The sequence below is a fragment of the Myotis yumanensis genome, unplaced genomic scaffold, assembly GCF_028538775.1.
Source record: "Myotis yumanensis isolate MYYU_CA2020_CCGP unplaced genomic scaffold, mMyoYum1.0.hap1 SCAF_17, whole genome shotgun sequence".
Classification (NCBI taxonomy): Eukaryota; Metazoa; Chordata; class Mammalia; order Chiroptera; family Vespertilionidae; genus Myotis; species Myotis yumanensis.
The window spans coordinates 28,721,653-28,737,984 of NW_027223768.1; the positions used below are offsets into that span (position 1 = coordinate 28,721,653).

General features: G+C 42.4%; 1 protein-coding gene across 1 annotated transcript; it reads left to right on the top strand.

Moving 5' to 3' along the window:
- The first annotated feature begins 13,286 nt into the window (after window positions 1-13,286).
- Window positions 13,287-15,167, top strand: SPATA45 (spermatogenesis associated 45). The gene is made up of 2 exons (XM_070396096.1): window positions 13,287-13,563; window positions 15,085-15,167. Exons 1-2 carry the CDS (start codon window positions 13,287-13,289, stop codon window positions 15,102-15,104), a joined length of 297 nt encoding a protein of 98 aa, XP_070252197.1. The 3' UTR covers window positions 15,105-15,167.
- The last annotated feature ends 1,165 nt before the right edge of the window (window positions 15,168-16,332 follow it).

Below are 16,332 nucleotides of genomic sequence, written 5' to 3' on the forward strand. Positions count from 1 at the left end.
TCCCTGGGCTCCCCGGTGCTGCCTCGCGCCCCCAGCCCTCTCCCTCGCCCTGCACCCCTGCCCAGCGCCCGAGGCCCTCCCGGCACCCCAACCCAACCTTTTGGCCCACCGCTCCGGTGCGTGGCCCGCTCTCCGACGGGGAGAGGCCGGTGGGAGCCCGAACTACAACTCACGCAGCCTGGATCCGCAAGCAAAGTAAATGCCCCGAGCGCCAGGCGGGGCGGGCAGTCGCCCCGCCCCACGGTGTCACATCACCTCGTGATGGCGCGGAAGCCAATCGGGAGCTTCCGTCAAGGGCGGGAGGCGGAGGCGGCTCTGGAAGGAGTCCGGGGGCTGACTCGGTGGAGGACCAGGCGCCTCCCGGCGGGGAACGAGGAGGAGGGCGGAACTGGGGGAGACAAAGAGGCCCAGGTGACCCGTGAGTTTACCGATGCGCCCCGAGGGGTGCCCCTAGGGCCAGGTCCCACAGCGGAGGAGGTCGGATTTGCACCCTCGCGCCAGCACAGCTGTCCGTCGAGGTCGGACGCTGCCTTCAGAGCAGACAGCGCCACGTTCCGTCAATGCGTGCTCTCTCCGCAGAGGAAACACACCCGAAGGGGTTCCAGTCCAAATAAAGCGATTCCGTTAGATTCTGCTCTTGTGCAGTTGGAATCCCCCCACCCCCACGCCCCGACAAGGGAGGCGGGTGAGGCCGGGTGACGGAGCAGACGCTGTCACTCAGCATTCGCCCTGGGGCCACCACGTGTGGTTAGTCATTGCTGGACACACGCGTTCAGTAGGTTCAGTGGGTTCCAGGTACCAAACTTGTTTTGAACGGTGTGTGCCAGACACTATCATGGGCCCTGGGGTGTAAAAAATAAAAAAAAAGGGACATGGTCTCTGTTTTCAAAAGCACATGTGGTCCCTGGACGGTGTGGCTCGCTGGTGGGAACAGAGGCCCGCGCACCGAAGGGTCATGGGTTCGAGTGTCTGGCAAGGGCACGTACCTGCGTTGCAGGTTCGCTCTCTGCCCTCGGTGGGGGTGTCTGCGGGAGGCAACAAGTTGATGTGTCCCTCTCACAACAATCTCTCTCTCTCTCTCTCTCTCTCTCTCTCTCTCTCCCCCCCCTCCCTCCCTCCCTCCCTCCCTCCCTCCCTTCCACTCTCTAAAAAGCAATGGAAAAAATGTCCTCTGGTGAGGATTAACAACAACAAAAATAAGCACATGTAGCCCTGCGAGTCTTCCTGGACTAGAGGAAAAGTCAGCCCTGCTACTTCTTGAGAAAGAAAATTACCAAAAACAAAAAAAAACCCCACACACCCAACTCTGAATAGTCATTATTAAACTGAAATTAAAACTAAGGGTTTCCCCGAACCGGTTTGGCTCAGTGGATAGAGCGTCGGCCTGCGGACTCAAGGGTCCCAGGTTGGATTCCGGGCAAGGGCATGTACCTTGGTTGCGGGCACATCCCCACTGGGGGGCGTGCAGGAGGCAGCTGATTAATGTTTCTCTCTCATCGATGTTTCTAACTCTCTATCCCTCTCCCTTCTTCTCTGTGGAAAATCAATAAAATATATTAAAAAATAAAAAATTAAATTAAAAAAAACTAAGGGTTTCTCACAATAGATTTAATCTTAAATACAATAAGTGTTAAATAAATATTTGCTGAATGACTGCGACTAACAAGCATTGAATATTTAAAATATTTGCTTTGCAAATGAATCCTTTTTTTTCTCTCAAAAAAAAAAAACTTGTAAATTTCTTCTGCAAATACGCATTTCTAAACATTTATTTGGTCATTATTTCATTTTACTGAGCTATGTTCTCTGAATGAAAAAAAATAACTAAATATGGAATCCAAAGGCCTTCAGTCTTAGTTAAGAAGTTTATTTTATGGATTTCTGAAAAATTGGCTAATTGTATTGCATGTATTGCATAATATTCAGCACAACTTACTCAGTATTTAAGGGCATTTTTAAGTCCTTCATGTACCATGAAACCTACGTAGCTCTCTCTCTCTCTCTTTCTCTCTCTCTCTCTCTCTCTCTCTCTCACACACACACACACACACACACACACACAAAGCTGTTCAGAAAAGGAATCCAATAGGTAGAATTTTAAATGGACCTTTCTTTGCCTGCTCAACTTGTACCTCCATTATACATGTTGATAGTAAACATTCAGGAATCTACAAACGTCCCACTCCTTTTCTGAAAGCAGAAACTGGCAGATTACATTGGGAGAGCATCAGATCTAGAGCTCTAGGCTACCTGGGTTTGAATACCAGCTTCAGTACATACTCACTAGCTGCAGGACCTTGGGCAAGTTACTTATGTTCTATAACCATTCATGTTTCATAGGATTGCTCTTATGAGGATCAAATAAGTAAATGACACCTGGTGCGTGGTTTGGACATTCTCAACTAGTTAACAATTATTAAGGTAGTCTGCTGTAGTGGTTAAGGGGCCAGACTCCAGGTCGCATTGGCCTGGATTCAAATCCTAGCTCTTTCACTTACTAGCTACATGACTTTGCATTAGTTACTCTGTGCCTCAGCTTCTACAACTGGAAAATGAAGACTATTCTTCATGAAAATATTGTGAGAAATAAATGGCTAAAAAATATAAAGCACCTAAGTGGTGCCTGAGTGACCTCTGACCTATAGTAATACTCTGTAAATGTTACCCATAACCACTATCATCAACTCATATTTCCTCAAAGTCATATCTCAGTCTCATGTTATCTTAGATTTGACCCTATCTTGTCTATTCAAGGCTGCATGGATTGTCCTGGAATTACTCCAAGCTTTTCAGACTGGATTTATGATTGCAGAGCCCCTCCCTGGAGGGTGCTCTGTGGATGCCCCTTAAAGAGCAGCACACAATGGCGTCTACTAACTACTTTTGGCCTAACAAGAGGTAGTTTTCCTATCATTCAGTTGAGTGAACCACCATGCGATATATCTAGACAAGAGTTAGATGATGTCTATGTTGGACCACGTATATTGTGGCTAGGATTCATGAATTCCATGGAAGACTGAGCTATGTGAGATCTAGAATTTCTTCTGCTTTTAAGTTTCTGTGATTTACGAAAAGTAAAATTAGGTATTTCCAAGGAAAGCATTAGACACAATTCACATACCTATTTCAACCAAGTTGTGTAAAATAAAGAATGGAGTTCAGAAAGTGGGAAACTCAGCGGTATCTTTTTATTGTGTCATTCTAATCTATTAGCCTTACCTTATCTCTCTGGAGGGTTGCATGGGAGATACTTATTAACCAGTTTAGGCATAAATCATATAAACATCATGCATTCGGATGTATTAGTGTAATGTAACATGAACCTTAATCTCTGCCAGTGAGGGCACGACTGGGAGCATCACTTGGCTGGGAGTCCAGATGAGATTGAGCTATATTATGGGTGTGGAATGCCAAGTCTGAGAGAGATTTGAGTAAGGAATAGTTCAACAATATGAGATCTGGAAGCCAAGGTCCAAGAAGCTATTAGGAGTGATGTGGCTGTTCCTGGGCAAAGGTTTCCTGCAGTCTAAGAGGGTAAGCTGCAAAGCAGAGCAGTGCCACTAAATGTAAAAATCAATTTTTCATGGGGCTGGAGTAGATTTTAGCAGCCTGGCCCTCAGAGTGCACCACTATTACCGTGCTCGGTTCACGTGAACGGCCACAGCTATGCTGTTCTATTCTGTGGCATGATTACATTGGGAATGAAGGGATGGAGGAGGCTTAATCATTTTCAGGATCTCTTTAAGAAACTGACATCAAAATTAAATGACAAAAAAATAGATACAAGACTTTCAAGGACATCCTGAAGCTTAATCTATATTAGCTTGATGGTAATTCCACCGCTGCTCCCCCCTCCCTTATCATCCTTGTTAGATGGGAACCTGCCCGGATTCAAGAATTGTTCAATAAAGCCAATTAGATCTTTAAATGTGCTCAGTTGAATTTTTGTTCTTTATACAACGTATATGTCTCTCTCCCTCCAAACTAAGCTTCAGTCTAAGTCATATTTCAATCTCCTGCTCTTAGTGTTCCCAGAAAGGGGACCTGGCCCTGAGTGTGTGGGTTCTGCCAGTAGTGTGTGGGTTCATGATTCACACAGAAGAGATTTCATAACACAAGTTCAGGTGATGTTGAGAGTACATTTATTAAAGCTGGGGACAGTGAAACAAGAAAGGGCCTAGGGTGGGAGAAACAATAGGAGCCTAGGTGGGCTGCTTCGGCTCTCTAGACATGTTATAGGCACGAAATGGACCTGGGTGGTGCAGCTGTCAGCTCACTGGAAAGGCAGAGAAAAGGGGGCCTAGATGACAGGTTCAGAGGGTTAGCCTGAGATGAGCTGCCACTGCCCATTGCTCCCCTGGTTGCAAGTCCCCTGGGGTGCCTTAGAGTTTAGGAGATGCACACCTGTGGGGGAAGGAAAAGGGGAAGGGCAAGGCTCAGATGTGCTCCCAGGAGGTGTGTGCTGGATCCTTTGTTTTAAAGACTGGGAGTTTAGGGGAGGATCTCAATAGAATATTCATCAGTTTTTCCAGGTGTGCCCTTTCAGGGCCATGGTCTCCACCGATTGGTCAGAGCTGAGACAGGGACCTAAGTCATTGGACACGGTCCTGGTGTCACCCACCTGGTTTTGCTGCTTTTCTGGGTCTGGGGCTGAAACGCAACTCAGGCCTAGCCCTTGCCAGTGTTGTCCAATGGTTAGAGCATCTGCCCAAATACTGAGGGGGCTGAGGTTCGATTCCCAGTCAAGGGCAGTACCTGGATTGCAGGTTTGGTGTGAGTGCAGGAGGCAGCTCTACTTAATACATAGAAACAAACACAGGGAAGCAGCCAAAATGTGGAGACAAAGAAACATGTCACAAATGAAAGAACAGAAGAAATCTCCAAAAAAAAAAGAATTAAGTGGAATGGAAGCAAGCAACCAGGTGTTAGACCAGTGGGGTCAGACCCGACGTGGGTTCGGTAACCTTGGTAGTTGAGTTCTGGCTAGGAAAGAATTCAGAGTCAAGACTCAAACTATAAGAGAACATTTATTTGGAAAATCACAGAGGTAGAAGAAATGGGCTGAGGAAACAAGTTATAGAGATAAAGGAAGGACCGTCGGAGCTTGGGAGTGAGGAAGGTAATGGCAATGCCTGGGTAAAGGGGGAGGAGGAAAGGAGAATGCGATGGGTCCTCTGCCCTAAGGGTTTTTAAGGGTGGCAATTTTAGGGGCAGATCTCAATAGAATATTCATCAGCTTTCTAGGTGTGTCCTTTCAGGGTCTAGATCTCCACTGATTGATTGGTTGGCACCAATACAGTGTATCCAATGCAGCCGGTCCTGTGTTTACCCATGGTGTTGCTTGTCTGGTTTTGTTGCTTTTCTGGGCCTGAAGCTGAAATATAACCGAGGCCTAAATGTTATCTCTAGGGAGGAAAGATCAGGGGGTCTAAACCAAATGACCAGCGATACGCTAGGGGAGGAAAGGTCACCCTGGGGACCAGGTCCTGCCCTATAATTGTCCTTTGCTAGGTACCCAAAGCTTTCAGCCCTGGTGGCCTTCTGTACCTGGCCCATCATCCTTGCTCTGCTCGTGTCTCTCTAACTGCCTACCACATTTCTAAAGTGTGACGTCCCTCAAGAGAGCAACCCTGTGATCTGATGTCTACGAGACCACCCTCAAGAGAGCACAATCTTAACGCTGCTGGAATCCAATCCCTCTTTGCTTTCTCCCACCTTCATGCAATCTCGAATGCATAAAAGAAACTGCAAACGGTTATTCTCTGAAGCATTTGTCTCAATCTGTGGAGATCTCACTGCCAAGTATAACCTCTGTTTGGACATTCTTATTTCAACATGTGCTCCTGACAGACTGGCTGTCCTAGTGTATAGATCCAAGTTCCCACAGCCCACTCTTTGGGCTTGATTAACTTGCTATGAAGCACCATGCTTGGGTAAAAATTGCTATTTTAATATTTTAACCCTGCTGACTTGGCTTCTGTAATTATTTGCTTGCTAAAATAATATAAAAGTTATTTTGATTTTCTAAACTTATATGAGTTATCCCATTCGACTGAATACTCCATTGATTGTGGTTTGAATACACCCATTGATAGTGATCTTACTGGTCTTTTGAAACACATTCCTCTGCACCTGGAGACCAGGACAGCACAATTACTCTAAATGGCCTCAGTGGCTCCAGATAATGTGTTTCTGTTGACTCAGTGGTTTCAGGACCTGACCAGGACAGCACAATTACTCTAAATAGCCTCAGTGGCTCCAGATAAAGTGTTTCCCTTGACTCAGTGGTCCCAAGACCCGAAACTATAATTAATCTTTGTAACTAACTTGCTCAATCTAAGCTTCTGTAACAAACTGCTTATTGCAAACCAGGTTCCTCATTCCAAACCTTGAGATGTAATCAATACCTTTGTGATATTTGCCTATATAAGTCTGATGTTTTGGCCAAGAGGGCACTACGAGATTTGGAGAGCATTGCCCCCTCGTAGTAGTCTCGGCTTTGAAAGAAATGTGGCCCCTTAATTCGACTTCTTGAGGCGTCCTTGTGTGATTCGAAGGGTACAATACAACAGCTAGAGCAGCTCCTAGGACTCAGGAAAACATTTTACTTAGTTGATTACCAGTTTATTATAAAAGGATATGATTCAGGAACAGCCAGATGGAAGGGACAAAGAAGAGACATAGGAAGAAACATAATGGGCAGGGCATACGGGAAAGGGTGAGTGCAGAGCTACCATGCCCTATGCCAGTGACGGCGAACCTATGACACGCGTGTCAGAGGTGACACTCGAACTCATTTTTTTGGTTGATTTTTCTTTGTTAAATGGCATTTAAATATATAAAATAAATATCAAAAATAAAAGTCTTTGTTTTACTATGGTTGCAGATATCAAAAAATTTCTATATGTGACACGACACCAGAGTTAAGTTAGGGTTTTTCAAAATGCTGGCACGCCGAGCTCAAAAGGTTCGCCATCACTGCCCTATGCGCTACTCTCCCTGCAAATCCATGCGTTCACTAGCCCAGTAGCTCTCCCAGCCCAGTCCTTTTGGACTTTTATGGAGGCTTCATTACATAGGCACGATTAATTAGATCATTGGCATAGGTGATTGATTCAGCCTCCAGCCCTTTTTCCTTCCCTGGACCTGTGTGTGTGTGTGTGTGTGTGTGTGTGTGTGTGTGTGTGTGTGTATGGGGGAGGGGGGCGGGGTAAAGGTGCGGGGAGTAACCCGCTACCATCCTTAGGTGCTTTCCAAAGGTTACCTTATTAACATGACAAAAGACCATTATTGTTCTCTTCACAGAAACGAAGGTTTTAGGATCTCAGCCAGAAACAAGAATGAAGACCAAATACATATTTCTTTTTAAAAAAACATAAATTCTTTATTGCTTCAAGTATTACATCAGTCTCCTTTTCTCCTCATTGACCACTCCCCAGCCACCCCCACACCCCAGCACATGCCCTCTCCTCCCTCCCTCCAAATATGTATTTCTTATTGTAAATCATAATGCCACATTGGTATGGTAGTAGATGTATTAGCTACCATAGCAAGACTAATTCCTGATCTCCAGGCTTGAGGGTGTGGGGTTGCTAATGTACTTTGGTCAGGACTGAAAGAGCTGGGCATGACTGAGTGTGCAGATCGGAGAGGATACCTACAGCAGAGGCGGACTAGCAGGGCAGAAAAGAAATCACACCACATTATGTACTCGGTGCCACCAGCACGCCATGTCCATGTTTATCATGACATCTTCCTCATGATCTGCTAAGGAATGCTCTCCACCGTCTCTCAATTTAGCCAAATCCTTCCCATCCTTTATGGTCCAGATCAGCTCATTTCCCACCTCCTTCCTAAATCCATCTCATGATTGCGGTCCCGAGACCTCTCCCGCTCCTGACTCTGGTAACACTGTTAAAAACACTCATTGAACTCTTCCTGGCAATGTTACCTAGCTTTTTCTTTGCATATTTCTCCAAGTAGAATATGAAGTTTTAATAAATCAATAAAAATAGCTATCATTTGCTAAGTACCTACTAAAAACTGTTAGAGATAGGCTCCACAAAGGCAGGTTCCCATTTGTCCCAAGTAGCAGGACAGCACCAGGCACAGAATAGGTGCTCAAGAAATATCAGTACTTGTAATAAACGGATTCGGGCACAATGTGAAAAGCATATCTCATTTAATTCTAACTCCCTCCCCATGTCCTACCACACACACACACACTCTCTCTCTCTCTCTCTCTCTCTCTCTCTCTTTCTCTCTCTTTAATGAAATATGTATCTTTATCCCACTTCACAGATTAAAATTGAAACTGATATTAAGAGATGTTGTGTAATCTATTCAAGGACACATGGCTGATCTCTCTGACTCTAAAACTTCTTTTTTTAAGGAATTTATTTTAGCCCTAACCGGTTTGGTTCAGTGGATAGAGGGTCAGCCTGTGGACTGAAGGGTCCCAGGTTCAATTCTGGTCAAGGGCATGTACCTTGGTTGCGGGCACATCCCCAGTAGGGAGTGTGCAGGAGACAGCTGAATTGATGTTTCTCTTTCTCATCAATGTTTCTAACTCTCTATCCTTCTCCTTTCCTCTCTGCAAAAAATCAATAAAATATATTTTTTAAAAGAATTTATTTTGTTATTAATATTTTTTAATCCTCACTCGAGGATATTTTCCCATTGATTTTTAGAGAGACTGGAAGAGAGAGAGAAAGACAGAGAGAAACAGATCAATTGGTTGCCTCCTGCATGTGCCCTAACCAGGGCCTGGGCTGGGGAGAAGCCTGCAACTGAGGTACATGCCCTTGACCGGAATCAAACCCAGGCCCCTTCGATCCACAGGCCAATGCTCTATCCACTGAGCCAAACCAGCTAGGGCTAAAATTTCCCTTAACCAGGATTCTATAAATAGAACAAAGTTGGAATGGCACAATCAGAACATTCCATCACCAGGGTAACATCTCAATGGACTGATCCACATGAGTGGACCTCAAGTAGGCTTTGGATTGCTGCATGTTAAAGGTAATTTAAAATAATGTACTTGAAGAAACAGTAATATATTTACTTGTGATTTCAGTTTTCATGGTTTCAGTTAACTCATGATCGACCACAGTCCAAAACATTAAATAAAAAATTCCAGAGAGAGAAAGAGAGAGAGGGAGAGAGAAACCACATTCACACAAATTTTATTACAGTATATTGTTAAAATTATGCTATTTTATTAGTTATTGTTATTAATCTTTTACTTTGCCTAATTTATAAATTAAAATTTTATCAGAGATATATATGTATAGAAAAAAAATTGTATATAAAGGCTCAGTACTATCCAAAGTTTCAGGCATCCACTGAGGGGAGGGGTCTTGGAATGTATGCCCCCAGGATAAGGGAGGACTATGTATACAGTAGATTCTCATTCTTGTGGTACTTATCTTCTATAAAGTTTCCCCAAACGCTGACTTAGCAAATACTAAATACCTGGCTCCTGATGGAAGTACAGGATTAGGTTCCTGCCAGCCTCTGGTGACAACATTTTTGTCAACAATCAATACATAACCTTGTTTTATGTGTGTTTCTGTTTAAAGGCCCCTCATTTAATACATATTAAATATGAGGTGATAAAAGTTGATTCATTAACTGAACTCACGGCCAGTGATACTCTAAGGGGTGCCTGCACAAAGCTTGTCTAATAAACATTTTTCTCCATGAGAACCATCACAGCTTCTTGTACTTAGGATCACCACACAGCAGGGCTGCGCTTGAGGGGCATTCTAAACAGTGAAATCAACAAAAAGCACCAAAGTGCAAAAACTGTGACGCTAAATAGACGTGAAAAGGACACTTGTTTGCAGTATGAGAACTGACCTTCGCTGGGATGTGCTAGTCAGGGAGACTCAAATGTGTTACTCCTTTGCCCGTGCCTGCGAACAATGATGAAGGTGCCGCAAGTATTGATTTCCGGGCAACAACTAAATTTTAGTGAGGAGGTGAATTTGCAAATATGGAGTCCATGAATAATAAGGATGTATTCAAAGTCCTTTTAAAAGCCATAGGTTATGCCCATTACTTATCTCCATTTAAGAGACTATACCCCCCCACACACACTCTTTTTAAATAACTGTTACTTCAACCTTAATTTTTTTTAAAAGAATAGTTTATTAATTTCTTTTTTTTTTTCCAAGAGAGAGAGGAAGGGCGAGGGAGAGAGAAACATTGTCTCGAAGGTACAACATAGACCGGCTGCTTCTTACATGCCCCGCACCGGGGATGAAGCCCGAAACCCAACCCAGGCTTTTGCCTTCACCGAGATTCCAACCAGCACAGGACGACATCCAACCAACTGAGCCACACCGGCCAGGGCACATACAGAGCCAACTAGATTCATAGGCATGGGACCTCTACACTCGCGTAGGGCCCCTGTGCTCAGAAGGGCCCCGCACTTGGTTTAATGCTTGAAATTCTCAATGCGTTTTGAACAAGAGGCCCCGCATTTTCACTTGGCTCTGCATTACGTTATGTATTAGCTGGTCCAGGTCACACACTACAAGTAAACAGACGAACCCAGGAACAAAAATATCACTTTGTTATCCAGTTGAACGAGTCCTTTTATCCACAGTACCTAATGTATTAAAATTCCCATTCATTGAGGGCTGGCAATTATAAGCTCTTGATACGTATTAGTGTTACAGAAAAACCGGAGAAGAACCGAGCGACGCTTAGAGAGATGGAGTTACATTTATTACGCGCGGGGCCCAGAGGAAAATGTCTCTCAAATTCTGGGTGAAATCACACAGGAAGTTTCTTGTATTTATGCTATCTCACCCTCTTTGTCTCCTCAATATGGGGTTTTTCCGGTTCCCTTTGCAAGTTCTTAAAGGGCCCTGTGTGCTGGAGCTTTGAGACGTCGACCAAAGGCTTGGCCTGGTGCCAGCACTGATAACTTCGTCTGGGGAAGGTTTAATGGCCTCTCTGAAATGGGAGTAGTCTTATTTTCCTTATTATTTAAGCCAGCAGGCATCTACAGAAGCCAGAAATAGCAGGGTTAAAATTTCAAACAACAGTTTTTATATAAGATGGATGCTTCTCATTTAATCCTTATGACACCATGTGAGTTGGGTATTATTGACACTTAACATATAAGGACTAGTGAAGGTATCTTAGGGTTAGCACGGCTTGAGTAGGAACCGTATTTTCTTGTTTCCACGACACTGGGTAATTAATTGGTGATTGGAATAGAATTAGCCTTATTGAGGTCAATTTCATTCTTTAGTGTTAATTGAGTGTAAAATATTTTGTCTTCAAATTTTTTTTTTTTTTTTAATCTTCACCCGAGGATATTTTTTTCTTTGATTTCTAAAGAGAGAGTGGAAGGGAGGGTGGAGGGAGAGAGAGAGAGGGAAACACATGGATTGGTTGCCTCCTGCACTCGCCCCTACCATGGCTGGGGAAACTGCAACGCAGGTACCTTCCCTTGACTGGGAATTGAATCCTTTGGACCAAGGGCTAATGCTCTAACCACTGAACAACCGGCCAGGGCTCTTCTTTCAATTTAATCTCGCAAGATCCAATGTAGGAAGGTTATCTTCTCATTTCTCTTTTCACTTTTGTAATTGACATCTTGCTTATTTACTTAAATCACTTGAATACCAAGGGCTCGTTTTCTGGTGGGTTGTACATTATCTTTTGTATTGTGAGCAAACATCACTGGATTTATACCTGCAAAAAGGTCAATTGGTCAATTGCTTTTTATTGGGCTCCTAAATTATACTGAGCTCAAACTCCAAAAGTTATTGTGAAAGATCTGATATCTGCCCAGCTGGTGTGGCTCAGTGGTTGAGCGTTGACCCATGAACCAGGAGGTCACAGTTCTATTCCCTGTCAGGGCACATGCCCTGGTTTCGGGCTTGATCCTCAGGAGGGGGTGTGCAGGCAGCAGCCAATCAATGATTCTCTCTTATTACTGATACTCCCTTCCTCTCTCTGAAATCAATAAAAACGTATTTCTTAAAAAGAGAGAATATGATGCCTGAGCCCAATGATTTTCCAAGGGAGACTGGAAACAGTCAGGTATTGCACATTTTAAAAATACTTGTGGCACGCCTGTTGAAGATCGCTGATCTAATCCACCATAGTCTTTTATTTTACTTTTAAAATATATTTTTATTTATTTCAGAAAGGAAGAGAGAGATAGATGAGAGATGATAAAGGAGAAACATTGATCAGCTGCCTCCTGCACGCCCCCCACTGGGGATGGAGCCAGCAACCAGGGCATGTGCCCTGACCAGGAATCGAACTGTGACCTCCTGGGAATCGAACTGCGACCTCCTGATTCATAGGTCAATGCTCAACCACTGAGCAACACTGGTTGGTTTGCCATAGTTATTTAAATGGAAGTTCTGTTCATCTATATGTAATGTTAATGTGAGATTATTAATACTGATTTTCTAAAATTAAAACATTAAAAACCTTTCTGCCAACCTTTGATTATATGCTATTTATAAATTGAGTTACTTTGCATCAAGAACGATCACCCTTATTTTTTCTGAAATTAACCCAGGTTGAATAGATTGAACTGAACACTTCTAAGTAATCAGTCCATTTACAAATTTAGTTAACACAAGATCTATAAATATTTTAAACTTCCTTTGTAAATTTAACATCTGATTTTTAAGCACTTCAAATGCCTGAAAAGACAAATGTGCAGATCTAACAAGCAAAGTCTTCCTAAGTACTTAACAACCTTTATACATTTTAAAATTTATGTTCTACTATAGCCAATTTATTGTTGTTGTTTTTTTCTGTATTTGTTATAATAAAATTCCTTTGGATATTTACTGTGAAAGAAAGATCCGAAATGTGAATTTGGTTGTTTCTGGATCAAGAGTGATTTTAGCTTTTCTACCTTATGCTTTTCTGTATTTTCTTAAATTTTTTTTTATAATCAGAAGAAATAACAAAATACCCTAAAAGCAAGAATCAATACATAGTATCTAAAAACCAAAATGTAATCTTCTACTATATCCTTTTTTTTAAAATAAAACTTTTTTTCCCTCTGAAGAAACATCAACAAACAAAAAAAAAGACCTTAGAAAACAGTAATAAAAAATGGAGGGAGGTGTGGGGCGAGGGCAGCAGTGGTGGTATTTTGCAGGAGGAGAGAGAAGACTGGCTCCTACCTGATTGTGAATAGCACTGGCTTCTGGATCAATCAGGCAACTAACTGATGGTATTTTTTAAAAAATTTGTTTGCAGGACACGAAGAAGCACCTCATGATTAGTCTGTCAGCATAATGACAACTATAAACAGGACCAATGAAACAATTATAAAATGCAAAGCCGACAGACAACGTCTCCTGAAAGAGATCAATGAAAAGCGTGAGTCCAACTGCTTGGTGGAAAGAAGCAATCAAGTCAGCTTACTGAGAGCTCAGCGGAGGCACTTCAGTTGTGCCTATAAGTGCCATATTCATTCCCAAACCAAAGAACCTGTGCCCGACAGTGGCAGGAGCTCCTGGGTCAAACTGAGTCTCTTTGCTCACATAGAGAAGAGGCACTTTCCATCAAAAAGTAAGATGTTATGGGTAGGCTTCCCACCCAGTCGACAGGAGGGATATATGTATAATTAGGGAGAATGTCATAGTGGTGCTCTGGGATAGCTCAAGGGCAACCTGTCTGAAGTTAAAGCATCAGTCAACGAGGCTAGTTGATGGAGGTTCTCATTTTCTTGTGCCTACAGAATCCCAGGCGCAACATCCAGGAGGCCTCATTTAATATAGGCTCTAGGTGGGTCCTGGGGCCTGCATTCTCCGCAGGCTAAGGTGATTCTGATGCTGATGGCCTGAGAACCGTATTTTGAGAAAAGTTGTGATAGGTAGTTATAATAGACCACAACGACTTAGGAGGCCGCCTATCTCGCCAAATTTTGTTGCCTCTGCAAAAATTTCATGTGCAAAGTCGAGATGAAATGGAAATTATTTTGATGACAAATATTAAACAAAAGGCCCCAGAAACAATAAAATGTGGACGGAGGTTGGGGTGAGGGTGTGCCCTGGGGGTAGTATTTTGCAGGAGGAAGAGGAGGAACTGGTAGCTACCTTGATGGTGAATACTTGGTTCTAATTCAAGGCAAACAACTGATGATGTTTTTCTCCTTTATTTGAAAAAAAAGAGAAGAAAAGTAAAGTAAAAGGAGAGTATAAGTATAGTAAATACAACCAACACATGATTCAGTTAGACCAGAAACAAAAGAATCGCTATATTGGCGATTTGGAGATTTAACTTCTTTGATGAGGGGCTGTGACTTTGCATTTGTCCCACGCTCCTGGTAGGTGGTGTTGAGAGGATGAAACAGTATGGCCTGGACAAGTGAGGTTCTCCATTGTGTGTTAAAGTTAATCTGTAACAGTCAGGTGTTTATTTTACATTAAAATGTAACTCCTTTAGAAGGAGGAATGCCTTTAGTGTTCCTAATTCTAGTGTTACCTTTTATTCTGGTTGAATTACTTGGAGCTAGATGAGTTAAATCACAGGTAGTAGGTTAATTTTCACAAGTTTTTAATAGAGAAATCCACCTCCTATGACATAGTTTACCACTTCACATGAATGCACATGGTTTTCTACAAAACAGAGTCTAACAAAGATAATTTCCATAACCAACATTAATGATATAGAGCAGGGGTGGGCAAACTTTTTGACTCGAGGGCCACAATGGGTTTTTAAACTGGACCGGAGGGCCGGAACAAAAGTATGGATGGAGTGTTTGTGTGAACTAATATAAATTCAAAGTAAACATCATTACATAAAAGGGTACGGTCTTTTTTTTTTTTAGTTTTATTCATTTCAAACGGGCCGCATCTGGCCCGCGGGCATAGTTTGCCCACGGCTGATATAGAGGCTATAAGCCCACAATTCTGGAACATTAAAATAACCTTTAAATATTGCAGAAAAGCTCTTTGTTCCTTTTAAGTGAACAGAATTAAACAGAAACTCCACTTTATGATGACAAGATGCTGGATAAGTACAGACCTAATGTAAATGTTATGGGAATCGGTATGTGAATCCATGGTCTTTCTTATTTTTATTTTTCAGATAATGCCATATTTGGATAAAGTGCATCCCCAGAGACACACAAAAATACCATCTCTTTATCCTTCTTCAGTATCTATCTGAACTATTTATAAATATTAATTATAAAAGAAGCCAAAAGTATTTGCTAGATCGCCAAGGAAATATTTTGTGAAGTATATAACAAGTATTACATCTTCATTAATTTCATTCTATTAGTCATATTTTTGAAGGGATGATTTATTAAAGATACTTTCACCTCAGCCAGTGTGGCTCAGTTGGTTGAGTGTTGCCCTGTATGCTGAAAGGTTGCCGGTTTGGTTCCAGGTGAGGGCACATACCCAGGTTGCAACTGATCAATGGTCCTCTCTCACATCAATGTTTTTCTCTCTCTCCTTCTCCCTTCCTTTCTCTCTAAAATCAAAACTTTTTAAAAAAATTAAAAAAAAAATACTTTGAAATATGTATCACCTAAAAGGTCCTTTACAGTGATCTTCTCTTTATTAATTTAAAATGTTTAAATGGTTTGTTTCTATAAATTGGTGGAGTATGTCGACCAATCCCACTAATCCTCAAAGTTAACAACTTGCTTCTAAACACTGAATTGCATGAACTCAGAGCAAGGATTTTGATAATTTGACTAAGTACATACTTGAGAGATTAACAAGGTGGAGCTTTTATTTTATTGTCCATTCCCGAAGTGAGCATTGCTAGATTTATGTGTGTGTCATTCCTTCTTGGGTAGCAGACTAATATTCAGGTTTTGACGTGGCTTGTGTTCCTTTTTGCAGTTTGAGCCAATAGCCTGTTATTCCATATGGCAAGCTAGGTACTACTTGGCTTGGAACCCAGGTGCAGCTTTGCATTTGTATTTATATCAGTGAAATATTCACCTTTGATTTGGTTGCCATTTGCCTTTATGGAAAGCTCAGATTCACAAGCCAAAGCATATTAATATTGGAAAGGATATGTATAAGTCAACTGGCCTAAAACCCTATCTCAGCTAGGACTGCACCAGGGCACAGTGGGGATAAGATTCATTGACCCTGAGGGTATATATTAAAAAGCCAGGCCCAAAGCTAATTTTTTGCTTCTCAAAAAAAAAGAACAACAACAACAAAAAAGAACAAAACTCCCAGTATCAAGAGCTATGAAGGGTTAGCCTGCCACAGTTTCATGGGCATTTAGTGACAGAAGACATAAGAATCTTGGTTCAGAGGCAAAGGACTTTATTGCTCAGAGCACAATGTTAACGTAAAAACCTGTAAAGAA